The sequence below is a fragment of the Carassius gibelio genome, chromosome A22, assembly GCF_023724105.1.
Source record: "Carassius gibelio isolate Cgi1373 ecotype wild population from Czech Republic chromosome A22, carGib1.2-hapl.c, whole genome shotgun sequence".
Classification (NCBI taxonomy): Eukaryota; Metazoa; Chordata; class Actinopteri; order Cypriniformes; family Cyprinidae; genus Carassius; species Carassius gibelio.
The window spans coordinates 3,986,113-4,013,141 of NC_068392.1; the positions used below are offsets into that span (position 1 = coordinate 3,986,113).

Genomic DNA, 27,029 nt, shown 5'->3' on the forward strand with positions numbered 1-27,029 from the left:
AGTATTTGATGTCAGTGTGACGTTGGCTTGAGACGTTGGCTCGACGTTGGATTTTATTTAGTTAATGCCACAACCTAAAACTAACTACAGATCAAAGTCAAATGACGTTAGAATTTGACGTTGTTTGGACATTAACATTATGACTTTTGGTTGTCATACCTGGCGACTAAATATCAGTATTTGTTGTCAATCTGACGTTGGCTTGAGACGTTGTCTTGACGCTGGATTTTGGTTGGTTAATGCCACAACTTAAAACTAACTACAGATCAACGTCAAATGATATTTTAATTTGACGTTGTTTGGACGTTGCCATTATGACGTCTAGAAAACGTTGGATTTTGGTTACCATACCTGACAACTTAATATCAGTTTTTGATGTCAATGTGACGTTGGCTTGAGACATTGGCTAGACGTTGGATTTTGGTTAGTTAATGCCACAACCTAAAACTAACTACAGATCAACATCAAATGATGTTTTAATTGGACGTTGTGTGGACGTTGCCATTATGACGTCTAGAAAACGTTGGATTATGGTTGCCATACCTGACGACTAAATATCAGTATTTGATGTCAATGTGACGTTGGCTTGAGACGTTGGCTCGACGTTGGATTTTAGTTAGTTAATGCCACAACCTAAAACTAACTACAGATCAACGTCAAATGATATTTTAATTTGACGTTGTTTGGACGTTGCCATTATGACGTCTAGAAAACGTTGGATGTTGGTTGCCATACATGACGACTTAATATCAGTATTTGATGTCAGTCTGACGTTGGCTCGACGTTGGATTTTGGTTAGTTAATGTCACAACCTAAAAACAAACTAAAGATCAAAGTCAAATGACGTTAGAATTTGACATTGTTTGGACATTAACATTATGACTTTTGGTTGCCATACCTGGCGACTAAATATCAGTATTTGATGTCAATCTGACGTTGGCTTGAGACGTTGTCTTGACGCTGGATTTTGGTTGGTTAATGCCACAACTTAAAACTAACTACAGATCAACGTCAAATGATGTTTTAATTTGACGTTATTTGGACGTTGCCATTATGACGTCTAGAAAACGTTGGATTTGGGTTACCATACCTGACAACTTAATATCAGTTTTTGATGTCAATCTGACGTTGGCTTGAGACATTGGCTAGACGTTGGATTTTGGTTAGTTAATGCCACAACCTAAAACTAACTACAGATCAACATCAAATGATGTTTTAATTGGACGTTGTGTGGACGTTGCCATTATGACGTCTAAAAAACGTTGGATTATGGTTGCCATACCTGACGACTAAATATCAGTATTTGATGTCAATGTGACGTTGGCCTGAGACGTTGGCTTGACGTTGGGTATAGGTTTGTTAATATCACAACACAACCTAAAAACAAACTAAAGATCAAAGTCAAACAATGTTTTAATTTTACGTTGTTTGGACGTTGCCATTATGATGCTTTGTAGACGTTGGATTTTGGTTGCCATACCTGACGACTAAATATCATTATTTGATGTCAATCTGACGTTGGCTTGAGACATTGTCTTGATGTTGGATTTTGGTTAGTTAATGCCACAACCTAAAACTAACTACAGATCAACGTCAAATGATTTTTTAATTTGACGTTGTTTGGATGTTGCAATTATGACGTCTAGAAAATTTTGGATTGTGGTTGCCATACCTGACGACTTAATATCAGTATTTGATGTAAGTGTGACGTTGGCTTGAGACGTTGGCTCGACGTTGGATTTTGGTTAGTTAATGTCACAACCTACAACTAACTACAGATCCACGTCAAATGATGTTTTAACTTGACGTTGTTTGGACGTTGCCATTATGACGTCTAGAAAACGTTGGATTTTGGTTGCCATACCTGACGACTGAAAATCAGTATTTGATGTCAGTGTGACATTGGCTTGAGACGTTGGCTAGACGTTGGATTTTGGTTAGTTAATGCCACAACCTAAAACTAACTACAGATCAACGTCAAATGATGTTTTAATTTGACGTTGTTTGGACGTTGCCATTATGACGTCTAGAAAACGTTGGATTTTGGTTACCATACCTGACAACTTAATATCAGTTTTTGATGTCAATCTGACGTTGGCTTGAGACATTGGCTAGACGTTGGATTTTGGTTAGTTAATGCCACAACCTAAAACTAACTACAGATCAACATCAAATGATGTTTTAATTGGAAGTTGTGTGGACGTTGCCATTATGACGTCTAGAAAACGTTGGATTATGGTTGCCATACCTGACGACTAAATATCAGTATTTGATGTCAATGTGACGTTGGCCTGAGACGTTGGCTTGACGTTGGGTATAGGTTAGTTAATATCACAACACAACCTAAAAACAAACTAAAGATCAAAGTCAAACAATGTTTTAATTTTACGTTGTTTGGACGTTGCCATTATGATGCTTTGTAGACGTTGGATTTTGGTTGCCATACCTGACGACTAAATATCATTATTTGATGTCAATCTGACGTTGGCTTGAGACATTGTCTTGATGTTGGATTTTGGTTAGTTAATGCCACAACCTAAAACTAACTACAGATCAACGTCAAATGATGTTTTAATTTGACGTTGTTTGGATGTTGCAATTATGATGTCTAGAAAATTTTGGATTGTGGTTGCCATACCTGACGACTTAATATCAGTATTTGATGTAAATGTGACGTTGGCTTGAGACGTTGGCTCGACGTTGGATTTTGGTTAGTTAATGTCACAACCTACAACTAACTACAGATCCACGTCAAATGATGTTTTAACTTGACGTTGTTTGGACGTTGCCATTATGACGTCTAGAAAACGTTGGATTTTGGTTGCCATACCTGACGACTGAAAATCAGTATTTGATGTCAGTGTGACATTGGCTTGAGACGTTGGCTAGACGTTGGATTTTGGTTAGTTAATGCCACAACCTAAAACTAACTACAGATCAACGTCAAATGATGTTTTAAATTGACGTTGTTTGGACGTTGCCATTATGACGTCTAGAAAACGTTGGATTTTGGTTGCCATAACTGACGACTTAAAATCAGTATTTGATGTCAGTGTGACATTGGCTTGAGACGTTGGCTAGACGTTGGATTTTGGTTAGTTAATGCCACATCCTAAAACTAACTACAGATCAACGTCAAATGATGTTTTAATTTGACGTTGTTTGGACGTTGCCATTATGACGTCTAGAAAACATTGGATTTTGGTTGCCATACCTGACGACTAAACATCAGTTTTTGATGTCAGTGTGACATTGGCTTGAGACGTTGGCTCGACGTTGGATTTTGGTTAGTTAATGCCACAACCTAAAACTAACTACAGATCAACGTCAAATTATGTTTTAATTTGACGTTGTTTGGACATTAACATTATGACTTTTGGTTGCCATACCTGGCGACTAAATATCAGTATTTGATGTCAATCTGACGTTGGCTTGAGACGTTGTCTTGACGCTGGATTTTGGTTGGTTAATGCCACAACATAAAACTAACTACAGATCCACATCAAATGATGTTTTAATTTGACGTTGTGTGGACGTTGCCATTATGACGTCTAGGAAACGTTGGATTATGGTTGCCATACCTGACGACTAAACATCAGTTTTTGATGTCAATGTGACGTTGGCTTGAGACGTTGGCACGACGGTGGATTTTGGTTAGTTAATGCCACAACCTAAAATTAACTACAGATCAACGTCAAATCATGTTTTAATTTGACGTTGTTGGGACGTTGTCATAATGACGTCTAGAAAAAATTAGATTATGGTTGCCATACCTGACGACTTAATATCAGTATTTGATGTCAATGTGACGTTGGCCTGAGACGTTGGCTCGATGTTGGGGACGTTGGCCTGATACGTTGGCTCGATGTTAGGTTTAGGTTAGTTAATGTCACAACCTAAAAACGAACTAAAGATCAAAGTCAAATGACGTTATAATTTGACGTTGTTTGGACTTTAACATTATGACTTTTGGTTGCCATACCTGCCGACTTAATATCAGTATTTGATGTCAATGTGACGTTGGCCTGAGACGTTGGCTCAATGTTGGGTTTAGGTTAGTTAATGTCACAACCTAAAAACAAACTAAAGATCAAAGTTTAATGTTGTTTGGACGTTAACATTATGATGTCTTGAAGACGTTGGATTTTGGTTGCCATACCTGACAACTTATTATCAGTTTTTGATGTCAATGTGACGTTGGCTTGAGACATTGGCTAGACGTTGGATTTTGGTTAGTTAATGCCACAACCTAAAACTAACTACAGATCAACATCAAATGATGTTTTAATTGGACGTTGTGTGGACGTTGCCATTATGACGTCTAGAAAACGTTGGATTATGGTTGCCATACCTGACGACTAAATATCAGTATTTGATGTCAATGTGACGTTGGCCTGAGACGTTGGCTTGACGTTGGGTTTAGGTTAGTTAATATCACAACACAACCTAAAAACAAACTAAAGATCAAAGTCAAACAATGTTTTAATTTTACGTTGTTTGGACGTTGCCATTATGATGCTTTGTAGAAGTTGGATTTTGGTTGCCATACCTGACGACTAAATATCAGTATTTGATGTCAATCTGACGTTGGCTTGAGACATTGTCTTGATGTTGGATTTTGGTTAGTTAATGCCACAACCTAAAACTAACTACAGATCAACGTCAAATGATTTTTTAATTTGACGTTGTTTGGACGTTGCCATTATGACGTCTAGAAAACGTTGGATTTTGGTTGCCATACATGACGACCTAATATAAGTATTTGATGTCAGTGTGACGTTAGCTTGAGACATTGGCTCGACGTTGCATTTTGGTTAGTTAATGCCACAACCTAAAACTAACTACAGATCCACGTCAAATGATGTTTTAATTTGACGTTGTTTGGACGTTGCCATTATGACTCCTAGAAAACGTTGGATTTTGGTTGCCATACCTGGCGACTAAATATCAGTATTTGATGTCAATCTGACGTTGGCTTGAGACGTTGTCTTGACGCTGGATTTTGGTTGGTTAATGCCACAACTTAAAACTAACTACAGATCAACGTCAAATGATGTTTTAATTTGACGTTATTTGGACGTTGCCATTATGACGTCTAGAAAACGTTGGATTTGGGTTACCATACCTGACAACTTAATATCAGTTTTTGATGTCAATCTGACGTTGGCTTGAGACATTGGCTAGACGTTGGATTTTGGTTAGTTAATGCCACAACCTAAAACTAACTACAGATCAACATCAAATGATGTTTTAATTGGACGTTGTGTGGACGTTGCCATTATGACGTCTAAAAAACGTTGGATTATGGTTGCCATACCTGACGACTAAATATCAGTATTTGATGTCAATGTGACGTTGGCCTGAGACGTTGGCTTGACGTTGGGTATAGGTTTGTTAATATCACAACACAACCTAAAAACAAACTAAAGATCAAAGTCAAACAATGTTTTAATTTTACGTTGTTTGGACGTTGCCATTATGATGCTTTGTAGACGTTGGATTTTGGTTGCCATACCTGACGACTAAATATCATTATTTGATGTCAATCTGACGTTGGCTTGAGACATTGTCTTGATGTTGGATTTTGGTTAGTTAATGCCACAACCTAAAACTAACTACAGATCAACGTCAAATGATGTTTTAATTTGACGTTGTTTGGATGTTGCAATTATGACGTCTAGAAAATTTTGGATTGTGGTTGCCATACCTGACGACTTAATATCAGTATTTGATGTAAGTGTGACGTTGGCTTGAGACGTTGGCTCGACGTTGGATTTTGGTTAGTTAATGTCACAACCTACAACTAACTACAGATCCACGTCAAATGATGTTTTAACTTGACGTTGTTTGGACGTTGCCATTATGACGTCTAGAAAACGTTGGATTTTGGTTGCCATACCTGACGACTGAAAATCAGTATTTGATGTCAGTGTGACATTGGCTTGAGACGTTGGCTAGACGTTGGATTTTGGTTAGTTAATGCCACAACCTAAAACTAACTACAGATCAACGTCAAATGATGTTTTAATTTGACGTTGTTTGGACGTTGCCATTATGACGTCTAGAAAACGTTGGATTTTGGTTACCATACCTGACAACTTAATATCAGTTTTTGATGTCAATCTGACGTTGGCTTGAGACATTGGCTAGACGTTGGATTTTGGTTAGTTAATGCCACAACCTAAAACTAACTACAGATCAACATCAAATGATGTTTTAATTGGAAGTTGTGTGGACGTTGCCATTATGACGTCTAGAAAACGTTGGATTATGGTTGCCATACCTGACGACTAAATATCAGTATTTGATGTCAATGTGACGTTGGCCTGAGACGTTGGCTTGACGTTGGGTATAGGTTAGTTAATATCACAACACAACCTAAAAACAAACTAAAGATCAAAGTCAAACAATGTTTTAATTTTACGTTGTTTGGACGTTGCCATTATGATGCTTTGTAGACGTTGGATTTTGGTTGCCATACCTGACGACTAAATATCATTATTTGATGTCAATCTGACGTTGGCTTGAGACATTGTCTTGATGTTGGATTTTGGTTAGTTAATGCCACAACCTAAAACTAACTACAGATCAACGTCAAATGATGTTTTAATTTGACGTTGTTTGGATGTTGCAATTATGATGTCTAGAAAATTTTGGATTGTGGTTGCCATACCTGACGACTTAATATCAGTATTTGATGTAAATGTGACGTTGGCTTGAGACGTTGGCTCGACGTTGGATTTTGGTTAGTTAATGTCACAACCTACAACTAACTACAGATCCACGTCAAATGATGTTTTAACTTGACGTTGTTTGGACGTTGCCATTATGACGTCTAGAAAACGTTGGATTTTGGTTGCCATACCTGACGACTGAAAATCAGTATTTGATGTCAGTGTGACATTGGCTTGAGACGTTGGCTAGACGTTGGATTTTGGTTAGTTAATGCCACAACCTAAAACTAACTACAGATCAACGTCAAATGATGTTTTAAATTGACGTTGTTTGGACGTTGCCATTATGACGTCTAGAAAACGTTGGATTTTGGTTGCCATAACTGACGACTTAAAATCAGTATTTGATGTCAGTGTGACATTGGCTTGAGACGTTGGCTAGACGTTGGATTTTGGTTAGTTAATGCCACATCCTAAAACTAACTACAGATCAACGTCAAATGATGTTTTAATTTGACGTTGTTTGGACGTTGCCATTATGACGTCTAGAAAACATTGGATTTTGGTTGCCATACCTGACGACTAAACATCAGTTTTTGATGTCAGTGTGACATTGGCTTGAGACGTTGGCTCGACGTTGGATTTTGGTTAGTTAATGCCACAACCTAAAACTAACTACAGATCAACGTCAAATTATGTTTTAATTTGACGTTGTTTGGACGTTGCCATTATGACGTCTAGAAAATGTTGGATTTTGGTTGCCATACCTGACGACTTCATATCAGTATTTGATGTCAGTGTGACGTTGGCTTGAGACGTTGGCTCGACGTTGGATTTTAGTTAGTTAATGCCACAACCTAAAACTAACTACAGATCAACGTCAGATGATGTTTTAATTTGACGTTGTTTGGACGTTGCCATTATGACTGCTAGAAAACGTTGGATTTTGGTTGCCATACCTGACATCTTAATATCAGTATTTGATGTCAGTGTGACATTGGCTTGAGACGTTGGCTCGACGTTGGATTTTGGTTAGTTAATGCCACAACCTAAAACTAACTACAGATCAACGTCAAATGATGTTTTAATTTGACGTTGTTTGGACGTTGCAATTATGACGTCTAGAAAATTTTGGATTGTGGTTGCCATATCTGACGACTTAATATCAGTATTTGATGTCAGTGTGACGTTTGCTTGAGACGTTGGCTCGACGTTGGATTTTAGTTAGTTAATGCCACAACCTAAAACTAACTACAGAGCAACGTCAAATGATGTTTTTATTTGACGTTGTTTGGACGTTGCCATTATGACTGCTAGAAAACGTTGGATTTCGGTTGCCATACCTGACGACTAAACATCAGTTTTTGATGTCAATGTGACATTGGCTTAAGACGTTGGCTCGACGTTGGATTTTGGTTAGTTAATGCCACAACCTAAAACTAACTACAGATCAACGTCAAATGATGTTTTAATTTGACGTTGTTTGGATGTTGCCATTATGACGTCTAAAAAACTTTGGATTTTGGTTGGTTAATGCCACAACCTAAAACTAACTACAGATCAACGTCAAATGATGTTTTAATTTGACGTTGTTTCGACGTTGCCGTTATGACGTCTAGAAAACGTTGGATTTTGGTTGCCATACCTGACGACTAAACATCAGTATTTGATGTCAATGTGATGTTGGCTTGAGACGTTGGCTCGACGTTGGGTTTAGGTTAGTTAATGCCACAACCTAAAAAAAACTACAGATCAACGTCAAATTATGTTTTAATTTGACGTTGTTTGGACGTTGCCATTATGACGTCTAGATAACGTTGGATTTTGGTTGCCATACCTGACATCTTAATATCAGTATTTGATGTCAGTGTGACGTTGGCTTGAGACGTTGGCTCGACGTTGGATTTTGGTTAGTTAATGCCACAACCTAAAAATAACTACAGATCAACGTCAAATGATGTTTTAATTTGACGTTGTTTCGACGTTGCCGTTATGACGTCTAGAAAACGTTGGATTTTGGTTGCCATACCTGACGACTTAAGATCAGTTTTTGATGTCAGTGTGACATTGGATTGAGACGTTGGCTCGACGTTGGATTTTGGTTAGTTAATGCCACAACCAAAACTAACTACAGATCAACGTCAAATGATGTTTTAATTTGACGTTGTTTGGACGTTGCCATTAGGACGTCTAGAAAACGTTGGATTTTGGTTGCCATACCTGACGACTTAATATCAGTATTTGATGTCAATGTGACGTTGGCTTGAGGCGTTGGCTCGACGTTGGATTTTGGTTAGTTAATGCCACAACCTAAAACTAACTACAGATCAACGTCAAATGATGTTTTAATTTGACGTTGTTTGGATGTTGCCATTATGACGTCTAAAAAACTTTGGATTTTGGTTGGTTAATGCCACAACCTAAAACTAACTACAGATCAACGTCAAATGTTGTTTTAATTTGACGTTGTTTCGACGTTGCCGTTATGACGTCTAGAAAACGTTGGATTTTGGTTGCCATACCTGACGACTTAAGATCAGTATTTGATGTCAGTGTGACATTGGCTTGAGATGTTGGCTCGACGTTGGATTTTGGTTAGTTAATGCCACAACCTAAAACTAACTACAAATCAACGTCAAATGATGTTTTAATTTGACGTTGTTTGGACGTTGCCATTATGACGTCTAGAAAACTTTGGATTATGGTTCCCATACCTGACGACTAAACATCAGTATTTGATGTCAATGTGATGTTGGCTTGAGACGTTGGCTCGACGTTGGGTTTAGGTTAGTTAATGCCACAACCTAAAAAAAACTACAGATCAACGTCAAATTATGTTTTAATTTGACGTTGTTTGGACGTTGCCATTATGACGTCTAGATAACGTTGGATTTTGGTTGCCATACCTGACATCTTAATATCAGTATTTGATGTCAGTGTGACGTTGGCTTGAGACGTTGGCTCGACGTTGGATTTTGGTTAGTTAATGCCACAACCTAAAAATAACTACAGATCAACGTCAAATGATGTTTTAATTTGACGTTGTTTCGACGTTGCCGTTATGACGTCTAGAAAACGTTGGATTTTGGTTGCCATACCTGACGACTTAAGATCAGTTTTTGATGTCAGTGTGACATTGGATTGAGACGTTGGCTCGACGTTGGATTTTGGTTAGTTAATGCCACAACCAAAACTAACTACAGATCAACGTCAAATGATGTTTTAATTTGACGTTGTTTGGACGTTGCCATTAGGACGTCTAGAAAACGTTGGATTTTGGTTGCCATACCTGACGACTTAATATCAGTATTTGATGTCAATGTGACGTTGGCTTGAGGCGTTGGCTCGACGTTGGATTTTGGTTAGTTAATGCCACAACCTAAAACTAACTACAGATCAACGTCAAATGATGTTTTAATTTGACGTTGTTTGGACGTTGCCATTAGGACGTCTAGAAAACGTTGGATTTTGGTTGCCATACCTGACGACTTAATATCAGTATTTGATGTCAATGTGACGTTGGCTTGAGGCGTTGGCTCGACGTTGGATTTTGGTTAGTTAATGCCACAACCTAAAACTAACTACAGATCAACGTCAAATGATGTTTTAATTTGACGTTGTTTGGACGTTGCCATAATGACGTCTAGAAAACGTTGGATTATGGTTGCCATACCTGACGACTAAACATCAGTTTTTGATGTCAGTGTGACATTGGCTTGAGACGTTGGCTCGACGTTGGATTTTGGTTAGTTAATGCCACAACCAAAACTAACTACAGATCAACGTCAAATGATGTTTTAATTTGAGGTTGTTTGGACGTTGCCATTAGGACGTCTAGAAAACGTTGGATTTTGGTTGCCATACCTGACGACTTAATATCAGTATTTGATGTCAATGTGACGTTGGCTTGAGACGTTGGCTCGACGTTGGGTTTAGGTTAGTTAATGCCACAACCTAAAACTAACTACAGATCAACGTCAAATGATGTTTTAATTTGACGTTGTTTGGACGTTGCCATTATGACGTCTAGGTAACGTTGGATTTTGGTTGCCATACCTGACGACTAAATATCAGTATTCGATGTCAATGTGACGTTGGCTTGAGACGTTGGCTAGACGTTGGATTTTGGTTTATTTTATAACACAACCTAAAAACAACCTAATATCATCGTCAGATGATGTTGGTCTTGGACGTCAATTTAACGTTGTCATTAGACGTTGGCTTGACATTGAATTTTGGTTACCTGACGTCGCGACCTAAATCTAATCTAATATTAACGTCATATGACGTTGTGTGCCTGCTGGGCCAGCACATTAAAGAAAAGGAGAAACATATATAAAAATGTGCAAACACTATCATTTATGACACATAAAAGCATGAGCAAAGAATATAGTAGCCAGTCACGTCTCATCACTGAAGCTGAAGCACTTCCTGATAGATAGCTAGCTAGCAGAAACACCATTGAGCTGTGCAGCTTTGACAACATTAGCACCGTTGTGTCGTAGTGACCACGAGCTTCTTTTCCATGAGATCCCACTCAGAAAGCACACCTCTCAGGCCCTGTGCAATCATCTCTGTCATGTGATTAACTGGAAAATAGGGTCATAAACCTGAGTGTAAGCCTAAAACAGTGAAAAGTTATATCTCAATTCTGATTGGTTGATGTGCTGTTGTTCCAGGAACAAGTTGTACTTGGTGAAATCAGCTCATCTGACCACAGTGTATCTTCTGATAAAAATCTTAAGGAGGTGTTTAAACACACTGCGCTCCACTGTCCCAGACAGCACTGGTACATCTGAAAGATGTCTGTTAAAGATCACTTCATCTGGAAAACATCTGATGGACGTCTATATGACGTCAGATTTACAGTCATTCTAAATCATAAACATCTTAAAGACATCTTCTAAACGTCTATTTGACGTCTGATAGGAAACGTAATATAGACACACTGCAAATGATCAAACAATACAATATGTGAATGCAGACATCAAACAGACGTCTCCGTGATGTATGTCTGCTATCAGGGGTAGATACAGATAGTGTCAGTTCTTTCCTTCTCCTTGAATCATTTTCAGACTGTGTAGCATTTGTAAATGTGTGTGTTATCGACATCTGTTTGTGAAGGAACTTGTTGCTGGTCACTTCTCATCTCTTTCTCTTTTTGAGGCAGGCACTGTTCATGTTCGGTTACGTGATTGTGCTCCAAGTGTTGAAATAGAGGTATTACCTTTGGCTGTTAAAACTTCTTTTTTCTGCAGTGTTTACATTTGACTTAATTAGTTTCAGTGTCTACTGAAGTCAAAATTAGTTCATTTATATTCAGTGAATGCATGTGAGACTCCAGCAGCTCCATATACAAGTCAAACTCAAACTGACTGATGTTGGATTTCTTTAGATCTGGAGAGAAATGGAGGTTCATCTTCTGGTGGACAAACAACTTGTGCAAGCAAATCTATATCTAGACACGTGGTTAATGTGTGTTAGTCTGTGGATAGTGTGCGTGGGAGCGAGTGAGTGAGCAGCATATAGCTGAAAGCACTTCCACTATTTAACTTCCTTGTATTTAATGTGAAATAAACTACTGACTCTATAAATGCTCATTTTTAACAAAAAAGAGGTCCCACTTTATATTAAGTGGCCTTAACTACTATGTAATGTAATTACATCAAAAATAAATACAATGTACTTATTGTGTTCATATTGTATTGAAACTTTTTTTTTGCTGCTATTGAGGTGGGAAATGGGTAAGGTTAGGGACAGATTTGGTGGTATGGGTAAGTTTAAGGGTGTGTTAAGGTGTAAGGGATGGGTCAACGTGTAATTATACATGTAATTACAGAAATTAATTACAGATGTAATTATATGCAGATATTTTTCAAATATAAGTACAATGTAAAAACATGTATGTACACAATAAGTGCATGTACCAAATTAATAATTAAAATGTAACTACATAGTAGTTAAGGCCACTTAATATAAAGTGGGTCCAAAAAAGATTCTGTCAAATTAAGCAAATTAAGTTTCTGTAAAATATAAAAATAGGCCTATCACATGTGTACAGTATGTGCTATAGTAAGAATGATATTCTATGACATATGAATCTGCCTCTCACTCTTTAAATAGATAAACTGTATTAGTTTCTCTAGTTATGCTGGTCTCTGAGCAAGATGGCGCCGGTGGTGGCTTGCCGTCTGCTGCTCCTGTTCTCGCTTGGTCTGTTTGGTCTATTCCTGCTTACACCCTGCCTTGCATTGCTGTCCTATGATCGTCAATCACTATTGGACTTCCGCACTACCGTCCTTGAAGCCTGCAAAGCTGAGCCTGCTTACTTCACCTTCGAGTCCTGTGGATCTCTGCCGCCGGAGATACGAAACTGTACCTGCCGCTGGCACTTGGTTCCCAAGCGAAGGAAACGGAAAAGAAAACGTGGCAAACGAGCAGGTCTCTCAGTCAGATGGAAACTTCACTTAAGGACCAGTTGCGCTTCTAACGCCCCGCCCTCTGTGCTGTCCTCGGCCGGGATGACAGCAAATCGGACCCTTTGCGCTGGTCCATCGCTGTTTTCGCGTTCCCGCTGCCTTCGCTATATCCTCCCGGACTATCCTCTGGATCATCGTCCTGTGCCTTCCTCTATTGGGGTTGGCGGACGACAAACGGGGGTTAACTTTGGAAATCTCTGCGCCGTACGCCAAGTCCCGGCTTCTCGATGCAATTCGATCTCTCCGCCAAAGATGGCTGTGATAAACGCCCGCTCCCTGGCAAATAAGACATTCCTGCTAAACGACTTTTTCCTCACTCATAATCTGGATTTTCTATTTATCACCGAATCATGGACTCGGGTAGGAGACCTCACTCCTTTTTCAGATCTGGTGCCTAGTGACTGTTCGTTCTTTAACTCTCCCCGAGTACAAGGAAGGGGGGGTGGTCTTGTGACTATTTTAAAAACATCACTTTTCCCTCGCTGTCAGAAAATGACGTTAAAAGTTTTCCTCAGCTTTGAAGCACAGATATTTCGCCTCCAATGGAATGGCCCTATCATGATAGCTGTGATTTACCGCCCTCCACATATGGTCCAAAACTTTATCCTTGAACTTACAGAGCTATTAGGGTTTTTAACAACAAACTGTGACCGTTTTATTCTGTTAGGCGATTTCAACGTCCATATCTGTTGCCCTGTTAATCCCCTTTCAAAGGAGTTTTTAACGTTGATAGACTCTTTTAATCTCCAACAATGGGTAAATGAGCCCACCCATCAACAGGGGCACATATTGGACCTTGTGCTCTCCTATGGGCTATTGGTCTCAGAGCTCTCTGTATCGGACTATTTGATCTCCGACCACAAACCTATCATTTTTTCTCTCTCACTACAAAATCTAACTCTTCCACGCGAAAGTGCAAAAGTTTCACGCGTTTATTCTTCCCACTTCCATCTGGATTTTAATGCTCTTTTCAATGAACTATCCTCTCAGTGGCTTTTGGACAAATTAGACTCCGACCTAAATGCCGACCAACAGTTCGATCTGTTGAACAATTCCTGGATTTCTGTTCTAAATGAAACTGCGCCTTTAAAAGTTTTTAAACCCAAACATAAGGCTGTGAAGTGGCTAACACCTGAAACCTGTGCACTTAGACAAGCATGTAGAAAAAGGGAAAGAAAATGGAAAAAGGACAAAACGCAGTCTTCTTCTGAGCTGTTTAAATCTGCTCTGCTGGCTTACCAGTCTGCAGCGAAATCCGCTAAAGCGGCCTATTTTTCAAACTTGATCTCATGCAATAGAAAAAGCCAAAAATCTTATTCTCTGTGTTAAATTCTATGTTAAACCCATCTGTAATCTGCATACCAAACCCTTCTGTTGATTTATGTGAATGTTTTCTGAGGTTTTTCTCTGATAAAATCGTAAATCTAAAGTCCCAAGTAGCTACAAACAATTCTGTGTCTATGTTGGATGAAATTTTGCAGTCTTCATGTGTTTGGGACACTTTTGAACCAGTCTCATTACAAGTACTTTCTGAAGTCATTAATGCCCTAAAACCCTCACTGTGTCCTTATGACGAGATACATCCTCGTTACCTCAAACTGATCACAGAGTCCGTTTGCCCTACATTACTCATTTTTATAAACAAGTCCTTAGCTACTGGTATGGTTCATACCGCTCTGAAACGGGCAGTTGTCACCCCTCTCCTCAAAAAACCTTCATTGGACACGTCGGTGTTAAATAATTTTCGGCCAATTTCTGTGCTCCCATTTATTTCTAAGGTGTTAGAAAAGCTGGTCTTAACTCAACTTCAGTTATTTCTCAGCACTAACCACATTTCTGAACTCTTTCAGTCTGGCTTTAAACCTCTCCATAGCACTGAATCAGCTTTACTGAGAGTTTTTAATGATATTTTAGTTACCACTGATTCAGGGGACTCCTTAATTTTAGTTCTCCTAGACTTAACAGCTGCCTTCGACACCATTGATCATCAGGTGCTTCTATGGAGACTAAAATCCCTAGTGGGGTTAAATGGTTATGTCCTGGAGTGGTTTAAATCATACTTAACTGACCGCTACTACTCAATAAAAATTGGAAACTACTCCTCCTCTGCTGCGCGTCTCGAATTTGGCCTTCCTCAGGGTTCAATCTTATCCCCTCTGCTTTTCTCCCTCTATATGTTGCCGATAGGATCGATTATCAGAAAGCATGGAGTTCAATATCATCTCTATGCTGACGATACCCAAATCTACCTACCTATAAAAAGAGACAATCCCCTTTCTGTCACCTCGCTATTTTCCTGCCTTGACGAGATTAAAATCTGGCTGGCAAATAATTTTCTATCAATTAACAATTCAAAGGCAGAGGTTATTGTGTTTAACTCCTCAAATGTCTCCAAAATTGATACCTCTATTATAGATGACCTGGCAGTTCACCAAACAAAGTGTGCTAAAAAATCTCGGTGTCTTGTTGGACTGTCAGCTCACTCTAGACAAACACATCTCCTCAGTATTTGCGTCTAGCTTTTTCCAGCTCCGTCAGTTATCAAAAATCAAACACGCATTGCCTGTTAGCTCGCTCGAGACAGTAGTCCACGCCTTTATTGTTTCACGGCTGGACTACTGTAATTCTTTATATAGCGGCATTTCAAAAATACAATTAGATAGGCTTCAAGTAGTCCAAAATGCTGCTGCGAAATTTCTACAAAATGGCCGTAAATATGACCACTCCACCCCTCTACTCCGAGCACTTCACTGGTTACCGATTCAGTACCGTGTAAATTTTAAAATAATTTTATTCGTCTACAAATGTGTGCACGATCTGGCCCCAAGCTATCTATCTGAACTCATCTCCCCATACAACCCCACTCGAGAGCTCCGCTCTGGAAATCACAAGCTGCTCAAGATCCCCTCATCCAGACTCAAACGCAGAGGTGACAGAGCATTCTCTATCGCAGGCCCGAGATTGTGGAACAACCTTCCAAGCCAAATCAGAACTGCTCCTTCACTAGATATCTTTAAATCTCTCTTAAAAACCCACCTGTTCTCCCTTGCCTTTTTGGATCGACAGGGATAGTTTTTAGTACGTTCATTAGTTTCAGGTAGTCGTGTGTAAAAACATAATATTTGTGATAAAGTGCTAGACATACTGTCTACTAGATTGTAAATTTTCACACTTGGTGTTTTTAATTATTATGTACCATCAAATGCTCAAGGGAAGCTATACACTCTTTTAACTTGCACTGGCATGTAACATGTTCTAGTGTTGTCAATTCTATCTGCTTTATTTTATCACTATATGTCATGCATTTTATTTTGTACAGCACTTTGGTCAGTCGGGTGACTGTGTTAAGTGGTGCTTTATAAATAAACGAACTTGAACTTGAACGAACTTGATTTTCAGCACTAGCAAAACATTGCATAATAATTATTATTATATTCTGTTCTAAATACAATGTTTTTTTTTAGCTTTTTTTTTCTGAAGAACTTAACTTATATTGACCTATCAAAATAACAAATGAATAATTTTAAGAACAAATGCAACACCTTACTTACTGCAAGCTGTAAAACTTTAGCCCAGGGATCCTCAAATCTGGACCTCGAGATCTACTTTCCTGCAGAGTTTAGCTCTAACCCTATTCAAACACACCTGAGCAAGCTAATCAATGCCAATTAATGTCTTTGGGATCATTAGAGAATCCCAGACAGGTGAGGTTGATCAGGGTTGGAGCTAAACACTGCAGTGCATTGGACCTCCAGGGCAAGATTTGAGGAAGGGGGCTTTAGCCTATAAAAACTACTGGGATGAAAACAACCCAGTTTGGGTTATTTTGGCAACCCAGCGCTGGGTCAAAAAGAGACAAACCCAACGCTGGGTTATTTTAACCCAACCAGTTGCGTTATTATGTTTAACCCAGCATGATGGGTTGTTTTTTTATGGTTTCAAATGACTACATTGCAGGGTTTCCCAGACATTTAATTATTACTAAAAAACGTTTGTAATCACGGGAGCTGACAGACACTTAAATTAAACTTTAATTACAAAATACACACAAAACAGCACGGCAGCCACTCACGGACAACTGCCGCGCACAAACCAAACACCAAATAACACCCAGGCCTGGTCCTCTCTCCTCCTCCACTGTGGTAACTCCTCCTTTGTCCTCCTGGATCTCCTCCATGGGAGCAGGTGTCACTCACCCACCAGCCTCACTCCATTCCCACGACTCTCGGCCCCGCCCCACTCATCACATATTCATTTACATGTTTTGACTGAACAGTTGTTGCATGTTCATCATGTTAAAAGTTGTTGTTGTTGTTGCATTTGCACTTTTTTAGTAAGTTTTATCTGTTAACTGTTTAAAGGGGGGGTGAAATGCTCGTTTTCACTCAATATCCTGTTAATCTTGAGTACCTATAGAGTAGTACTGCATCCTTTATAACTCCAAAAAGTCTTTATTTTTATTATATTTATAAGAGAAATATAGTCTGTACCGATTTTTCCCGGAAAAACATGACCGACTGGAGGCGTGATGTGTGGGCGGAGCTAAAGAATCACGAGCGCGAGTAGGCTTTTGCGTTGAGAGCGTTTGGAAGCTGTGACATTACCGTGAGGACAAAACCAACCAAAACAAACCATGGCTAACAGTCAGATTCAGCCGTTTATTTATGATCCAGAATCAGATCCAGAGGCTGAAATTTAACAAGAGCAGCATCAGCAATGACATCTCTATGTGGTATGTACTGAAACTGTATATATTTGTTTAGCGGTTTTGGAAAATGACTAAGTTCCACTTTATGTCGTCTTTTTTTTTTTTTTTAAGCTGTAAGTTACATGTGGAAAGTGCAGTTTGATGACAACATCGCATGTTGTTTACTTGATGTGCTTACGCGCCGATAGCTAAGTTAACAACACAGAGATATTTGAAGCAGTTTTGTGCAAATCCGGCGTCAAACTGGGCCTTGTTTGTAAAACAAGCATCTTCGAAATGCAGGGAACAAACAAAAACACTTGCACAACTCTGTTGATGCTTTGTAAAAATAAACTCCATCCACTGGTCCCTTAATGCTGTTTTTTTTTTTTTTGGTAATCTGTGCAGGGTTGTCTTGCACTGGCAACCGAAAACACACTTCTTTTGTGACGATTCGGTCTCTCGCTCTGATCAGTGAATGTCTCTCTGCTCTGCTCTACGGGAGCGCGTGCTAAGTGCCCTCAGGACCCATATAAGGAAATTCCGCTCCATCTAACATCACACAGACTCATACTCGAAAAAAACTTCCAGAAACTTGTGACAAACCGGAAGAGGTATTTTTGGAACAGAAATACTCCTTCAAACTTAATTTTTGAAACTTTGTCCATGTTTAGCATGGGAATCCAACTCTTTAACGGTGTAAAAAATTCAGTATGCATGAAATAGCATTTCACCCCCCCTTTAATAAACTTAATTCCATCAAATTTGCCCCCTCATTCAAGCCCTCAGTTCACTCACGCTCATAATAGCAGCACAGAATCAGTTTTAGCTTCATGAAATGCTCATGTCAAATGTTGAACATGTCAACACAGAAATGGTTCTCGGTTCAGTCTACTGGTGATTCGAGAACTGTTGACTCGAGAACCCCTGTAGCAGTAGAACCGTTTGTTCAATAGTACTCATAGACTCTATAAAAACATGGATGCAGTGTCCGTGACGTAACCAGTAGGGTCCTGAAAAGCTTTTTTGAAGCTCAAAGTGCGTGGAGCAGGCCATCGCCATCTTTGTGGTGCGTCACTTACAGAAGATGTAAAATTGGGCAAAGAGGAGGGAGCTGATTGCTGAAACCACGCCCACCTACCTCGACGGCGGTAATCCAACTGTCACTCAAGCGGCCACACCTTAAATAATGCAGAAATTTAAGGCTAATTATAATTTAAACGGATGAGTTATAAAATAAATATGTGTTTTTTTTTTTTTTACTCATCTGGGAGTGACACACTGCCAAGATGGCGTCGGCTTGCTCCACTTACTTTGGGCTTGACCATCAGCTGTTTTATTGTGTTTTATTGGCATGACAAATATTTCTACATTTGTGTTTATAATAATCACATTATTTACATTAACAGCCAGATATAGAGAAAAATATACATAGCACATCATACACACATTTCTATCATACACCCCAGTTTTCTGTTATAGATTTCAAACTATCTATCTGTGTGTATTTAATGTTTAATGCTGTTTTTATTAATCTGTCATTCAGTCTGATTCCGAATTCAGTTTATTCTTATGATGACACCCCTTTTATTAAAATATAGGCATTTATATGATTCATAGATTTTTCATATTTTCAGTTTTTTTTATTAATAGTTGAGTTTCTGCATATAATATTAAAACAAAATGAAAATACAACATAAGTGAATAAAAAAAAATGAAAGTGTAGTTGACAAATAAATCTAAAATAGGTGGCATTAAAAACATTAAATAAAATTTTAAGAATATGCATCATTTTGGCCCCACCAGGTGATAGTCTCTAATACACCAAATTTGGGTAATGATCCTTTCCCTATCAAATTTCATAGGAAAGCATTGCTAAGCAAACGTTAATCTCCCAATCACCAAACAATTAGACCACACATATATTTTCATCTTTCCAATTAAAACTCCAACATATATTTATGAAATCTGTTCTGTTTTCTTCTTTTCACCTCTGGTAGATCTGATGTCATTGACCAGAAGCACAGCAGCCGCTGCAGCAGCCACGCCCACCAGAGCAGTGACGACCAATCGGAACACAGCTTCGACAGTACCACAACAATGGACAGGGACTTCTGAAAAAAAGTAGACTTTGAGGCATCAGGTTCATTCGAATCGAAACTGAAATCAATCAATCAATCAATTAATAAATCTGCAATATCTATTTTTGTCCTTCATAGGAACAAAATAATCCAACCTGTTCATAAAGACATTTATAAGGTAAATGATGGCATATGCTTCATTATTTGAACAGACAAGATGGCAGTGCATGTGCATCATGAGGCTTGGCGTCTGACCAGATTTCAGATAATAGTGTTAATTTAGCTGGTTATTTCCTGCATGTTCACTCGATTCAGTTTTGTGAACTACAGTTACAGTAAACCTTTTGACATCAACAAAAGTTGTTAGAACATAGTTTTAGATCACCCCCCCCCCCCCTCCCCGCAATTACAGAGATTAATGCAGATAAGTAGATAACACGCATCGATATATTAGGGCTGGGATAAACTATTATTTTTTAAACTATTAATCTAGCGATTCTTTTTTCGATGCATCGATTAATCTAACGATTAATTTTTTCAGACCGATTCGATTTCGATTATCTCCCCATTAATTGACTACTTACAATTTATACATGTTGATTTACACATCTGAATGAAAAAAACATGAATTCCTTAACATTGCAATATATGTTTATTGCTCTTAAAATTACAAAATACAAGACTGACTAAGAATACATTACTTTGCACTTGTATAGAGATAGCATTCAATAAAACCTTGAAGCCTTGAAAACACATAGCTTACTGAAACAAGCTTACTGAACACATAGGGCCTAGTTTACTGAAAAAAAGTTATTTCAGATGAAAATAACAACTACTTGATGTCTAGCATTCAATAAAAATGGTCACAAAAATACTTGTTTAGAGCAATTGGAATAATACAGTAACCAATGTAAACTTGAGGGCTTTAAGCTAATACAGAGAGTGCTTTTCCAAAAAAATAAATAAATACAAATTAACAGTGGGAGCCAGCAGTCTGTCATGGAGAAAGAAAAATCTCTGAATGTTCCACGTGAAACTTTGGCGTTCAGCCCTTTTTCTATCGTGTCTAATGATTTTTGTTAATATGCACGAAGGAGGGAGAGAGAGACAGAGAGAGCAAGACAGCGCTCGTGTAGTTTGAAGACTGTGAGTGTCCTCGCGCAGCCGGGGTTCTCTCTCGTACGCGCTCTGTCAGGCGCAGCAGTCATTCTACTCTACATCACTCACCGATCAAATAAGGCTTTGACAGCCGCCAAAAATAAGCTCAATGCAGAATAACCCCTGGATTGGTTATATAACGTTGGACAGAATGTTGATCCGGCCATCGCGTATATTCAGCGCACATAAGGTAAATGTTTTGCAAACGTTTTTTAGAGAAATAAAAACAGGTAGACGAATTAATGCGCATATTTTGCGTCCACGTATTTTTTTCGTCGACGTCATCGATGACCTCGACGTGTTGTCCCAGCCCTAATATATATATATATTAGTGGTGGGTCGTTATCGCCGTTAACGTGAGACTTAAAAAAAATATCGCCGTTAATCTATTCTCAAAGTTGGGTTGGGAGCTGGGTCTATACTAAGCAAGCTACGATGACTTTCACCTTGATATTTTATATAACCGACTGAATGAGGCCAGCCTAAAAAGAGGACAGTTGACGGGCCACTGCTGCGTACTGTCACGAAAGCTTATCTTTTTCACATGTTTTTAAGCCATACCGCTTGTCGATTTAAACATTAAAGCATCCAAACAAAAGACGCGGAAAAGCTGAACAGAGTAGCTATTACTCGCGCGCTGTGTTCGGTGCGGAGAGAGAGAGAGAGATCAGCGTATCACTAGTCCCACACAGGGCTGCATGTATGCAAGTGCTGGACATAAACAGTGCTGGGGGAACCCAGGGTTCTGAACTGAGGAACTCACCTGAGGGGAATAGCGCACGTATCCAGTCCGTGGAGTGGAATGGCGCAGCAAGCGGATTGACACCGAGCAGGTCCTTACTGGCCTGAAGGGGCGAATACCCAAGAGGACACGGGCTCTACACAGAGATTATAAAATCTTGCAAATATGTTAGGTGTTGCTCAGCCCGCAGACTGCCCTGGCATGAGAGGCATAGCGTCCCTTAACGGGGGTGGAGTGCAGGCACTCGTCTGACTCCAAGTAGCAAAGAGCCAAGGAGCGCGCAGTAAACTTCGTCGCCGGTGAGCGAGGTCAGTAGCAGTGCTCGCCTCCAGCAAAACCCCTGGGTCACCACTGCCCCCATGCAGTTCTTTGAGCAGCTTGGCCTTGTAGACTTAAAGGGTGGCCATTGCATGCAGGGAAGAAGCGGCCTGACCCGCAGTGTGGATGAGAACTTACAGGCCTTGGAGGGAAGCTTGGGACCACCACACCATGCGGAGGTGCTCTGAGGACACAGCTGCATCGCAACAGAACACTCCACTGGGGGAATCCCAGCAAACCCCTTTACCGCTCCGCCATCGAGGGCAGTGAAGGCGGAGGAAGCACCAGAACGGTCTCGGGGATTTAAGGGTGTCCTTCCTGGTGCACTTCCAGAAAGAAAGGAACCAGCAGGGGGAACCCCAGAAAAAAACAATCATCCAGCCTTTAGCACTTGGGGCAGGATGGAAGATTCCAGTCAAGCCCAATGCTCTCAGCTGCCCAGGAAAGCATGGCTGTCAGCTCGGGATAAGGAGGCAATGCAGCCGAATCCTCATCTCCCGATGACTCAAGCCCACCTTGTGATGTCGCGATTGACATAAGGTCTTCCTCCATATCCCCGAATGAGATGACAGGAGCCTGAGAGGGTCCAGAAACTCATCCAGAACTCAACCGGCTGTGGCGTTTGTGAGGGGGGTGTGGCCAGAGGAGGCTGACTCGTCGGGGAAACCCACTCGGTAACCCTCAGATCACCCTGGCCACCAGCCAAAGTAGCCCTCTCACGAGAAGAGGAGCTAGAACGAGGTTGTGGCAGAGCGATCAGGGCTGGCACGAGGAGAGATATTTCGACCGTACCCAGTAACACACGGGCGAAATTACGTCTTTAAAAAGAATCGCACCGTCACACCAGCACCAGCTGACTCGCTTGTAAACACTCCGGTGAAAGCAGCAAGCGATGTGCTCGGCTCCGAAGCAAAAGCTTGAATGGGAGTTTCTCGCGCTGCTCCTTATATACCCACTCTGATAAAACTCTATAAAATCATCAAAATTAACCATTGAATAATGCAAGTATCATCGCTGCTGTACCTGGACATGTGTGACAGAGTTGAGAGATGTTCAGATGTTGAGTCTGGTTGCTGATGGGATTGTTGAGCACACAGCTGTAGCTGTTTTTATCCTGATATTCCACCTCCAGAGGTAGAGAGAGACTGATGCTGAGATCAGACACACTGATGCTGGACAATAAACTGTTTCCTTTGTACCAGGAGAGAGTCACATGACCCACATTCACCACTGAACACACCAATGGACAAAATGATAAAGAACATCGTGAAGAGTTTCTGCTGATGACAGGTACAGGCAGAGGAGCTGAAAACATAAGATAAATAAGTATAGTTAAGAAACAAGGATGGCGATGTATGCTCATACCTATAGTGGCCAAATGCTGCTAGTTTAAAGGGGTTATAAGATGCTTTTTTAAAAAGATAATTATTTGGTGTATTTGGTGCAATAGAATATGTCTCCGTCTCACACGCACACACACACGCACAACGCACAAATATCTCCATATGAATATTCAGTATCAAACACTCAAACTAATAACAAAGCATACTAGCTGATTCAGAAGCCAGATTGTTGTAGCAAAGTCAGAATGACCTCCTCTCGAAATGGTCCACGAAACGCTCGTCCATAAAATGAGTTGCGGTTTTGCTGTAAGTAATCTTAAACATTCCTAAATTGAAAAATTTATCTTCTTTCAGAAGGCCAAATAAAGTGCTTTTGGTTTCTCCTAGATACACACAGCATCGCCCTGGCATGGCTGCTTCAACACTAACTGTGTTACTTTGAACGAGCCGTTAAAGAGGGTTGTGGCAGAGACATAACTTGTATAAAGAATATCTCTTTGGAATTGAGACTTTAGTCTTTACAGTTTACAGATCTTCTTTATGCACCAAGAGCTTGCAACACTCAAAAGAGAAAGGAAAACTGAACCTGCTTCATATGACCCCTTTAATTTCTGTGGTAATGCCTGCATAATAACACCTAAAATGCCACTGCAAATGCTTCATAGAAAGCATATTACATGCAAAAAACTAATAACTAAACATACCTGCCATTAAATACGAGGTCTCTATGTATATTTTTATTAATTTGCAGAGCTTTTTTTGTTGTTGTTTTTGAGGGTGTAAGAAAAAATATTTTATTTATTACATACAAGTTATATAACATACAATAATCAGTGAAATGTAGGTCTGGCATATTCTTTATAGCCTGTGCAAAAATCAAGAAAAGTAAATGCAAAAAATAAACACACACACACACACACACATATATATACTACAGCACAGATGAGGTGCAGAGATGTAAACAATGTGCAGTGAGGATGAGCAGCATAGCTAGTAGATGTTAGTAAGTAACCCTACACTAAAGTCTCTAAAGTGCAGTGTGTTTATTGTCCATGTTTAATAATCTAATAGCATGAGGGAAGAAGCTCCTTGTGAGCTTCTCCATTTTAGCCATCAGACTGCGGAAGCGTCTGCCTGATTGTAGATGAAAGAGTGGATTTCAGGGTGGGTGGAGCCTTTGAGGATCTTTACAGCCTAGATTTACATCTCCTAGTGTGAATGTCTTGCAGAGAGGGGAGATCGGTTCTGGAGATGCGTTCAGATAAATGCATTACTCTTTGCAGGACTTTACGATCCTGGGCTGAGCTGTTTCCATACCTTGATGAAATGCACTATACTTTCTATAGCCCTGATATATAAAGTTTTATCTATATCTATCTATATCTAATAGATAGATGTTGGTGTGGGTGAGAGTGGCATGCAGGAGATGGGACACAGCATCCTCACTAGACCTATTAGGTCAATACTGTGAGTGAGTCAATGCTGTTAGGGATAGAGGAGCAGATAAACAGTGATTCTGCACATTTTTCTTTTTCTTGCCAATTAAACTCTTTGTGGTTATGTTTTGAGCCCAAACTACCTCAGATAGAAATAAATATATGATCTTTACGATGCACAAGGCTTAATTTCTAGAGAAAAATAATAATAATAAACTATTTAAATTAATAAAAAAATAAACTATGTGACATTATAATATAAATCTAATACTAAAATGTTCTTAAAAACATGAAGGTTATTGCACAAAGCTCCATTAAATGACAAAACCAGCTATCAAACCAACTATAAAATATTTATATTTTTTTTGTCAATCATGAGCATTTACTTAGTTAGTAACTTTATTTATCCCTTTGGGAAATTTTGTTTCATTGTCTTGTTTCAATATGCGGTTCTCACAAAAGACAATAAACATACTGTAGGACAGTAGGACAATACAAATTTCACAGCAGTTAATCAATAAATATTAATACTGAAAGAGATCTGCTTATTTAAAGAAGGGGGGGGGGGGATACTTTTTCTTTCCTATCTTTAATGTTATAACTCCACTGCCTGTGATATAAAAGATTTTCCCCTTATAAAAACAAAAACATCAGTAGGCCTATCCTAAATTGTCTGCCTGAAGGCAAAGACTCAAACTCATTATACAGTGGGTGCCTATGGTCAGATATAATTTTCATAACTTTACCAAGACATCTAGTCTGATGAATTTGTTTTAAACCCAACACAGAGATTCAAAGTAATTTACTCGCAGTACTTGAGGATAACACTTACAATAATATTCCATTAGTTCATTTTAATTAATGCATTTATATACTAAATACTTTCAATTTACTTTATAATATTTTTTATTTAAAATAATAATTGTAAAAATGTATAATAATAAAAATTATATATTTTTAATGAAGTGTTTAACAAGAACAAGCGCTTTATCATTGTTAATGTTAACTAATGTTAAAAAAATGAAACCTCACTGTAGTGTTAACAAATTTAAGCATTTTGTGAAAATCCTTGAGGGATATTATTATTTAAGGACAGATGACAAACACACTGACCCTTTCAGAGTTTATGAAGTGATGACCATCAGTTTGTCATTGAATATCACAGTGTTAGATTTTCATGAACATTATTTGTGTTTATTCTTGTTAGTGTTGTGTTTTTGATCTGGGGCTCACTTTACCCCTGCTATCAGTGTTAGAAAGACCACCATTAGTGGAGCTTTACTAATATATATGATACTGTAATAGACAGAACAGACAAACCTGTAATTGTGACTCACCGTAGACAGTGACGTTGAATCTGTGTGTGATGACTTTCCTATCGCTGATGGACACTTGATAAAGTCCAGAGTGTGTGATTGTGGTGTTAGTGATGGTCAGAGATCCAGTCTGATGATCCAGCTTCAGTCTGTCTCTGAATCTCCCGTCAGGAACAACAGATGTGTTGTAGATTTCAGCCTCTTTATTAATGTAAGCTATAATAGTCCCAGATTGTCCAAACTTCCATGTTATAAAATCGAATATCTTGATTTCAGTAAGTCTAGAGTCTAGAGAGACTGAATCTCCTTCTGTCACTGACACAGACTTCACTTCTCCTGGATCAGCAAACACACCTGAAGAACACAGACACGTTTCTCATCAATCAAGCTCTAACTCTAAGCTTGTAGTTTTAAGATTATTACAAGTTTTGGAGATAATTTGATCTGATCTGAGTGTAGTTGAGCAGATGAATCTGTGTGAGAGGATCTTCAGAAGTGAAATACAGCTTCAGCCGGTCGTGACAGAGCCAGAACCACATCAGCTGATCTGAGTACATTAAACTGATCATCAGCATCTCTGGGGAGGGTTTTACACCACCAGATACTTACAATAAAACTTCAGACGTTGTCAGAGCATGGTGACAATTGTGTGAAGCATTGCAAAGATATCTCATCATGATCAGTCATGATCTTATAGTTTGTGTGAACACAGTGACAAACTCAAGTCAAAGCTGCTATTTCAACACAGCCACAGTTTCAACACATGAGATGATTTCTGTTCATCAGAACTCTACA

General features: G+C 39.2%; 2 protein-coding genes across 7 annotated transcripts in view; both read right to left on the bottom strand.

Moving 5' to 3' along the window:
• Window positions 1–27,029, bottom strand: part of LOC127942859 (uncharacterized) — a 226,010-nt gene that overhangs the window by 168,262 nt on the left and 30,719 nt on the right. The gene's annotated exons all lie outside the window — the stretch shown is intronic.
• The window catches only part of LOC127942875 (natural killer cell receptor 2B4), a 71,913-nt gene that overhangs the window by 26,706 nt on the left and 18,178 nt on the right, over window positions 1–27,029 (bottom strand). For 2 of the 6 annotated variants that reach the window (XM_052538884.1, XM_052538885.1), the window contains exon 2: window positions 26,256–26,588. The exons of 2 other annotated variants lie outside the window; for them this stretch is intronic. In XM_052538884.1, coding sequence (XP_052394844.1) covers window positions 26,256–26,588 — 333 coding nt within the window. Of the gene's footprint in view, window positions 1–19,574; window positions 19,955–23,162; window positions 23,445–26,255; window positions 26,589–27,029 lie in introns of those variants that run through there. 2 more of the 6 variants (XM_052538887.1, XM_052538886.1) reach the window with 2 other exon arrangements.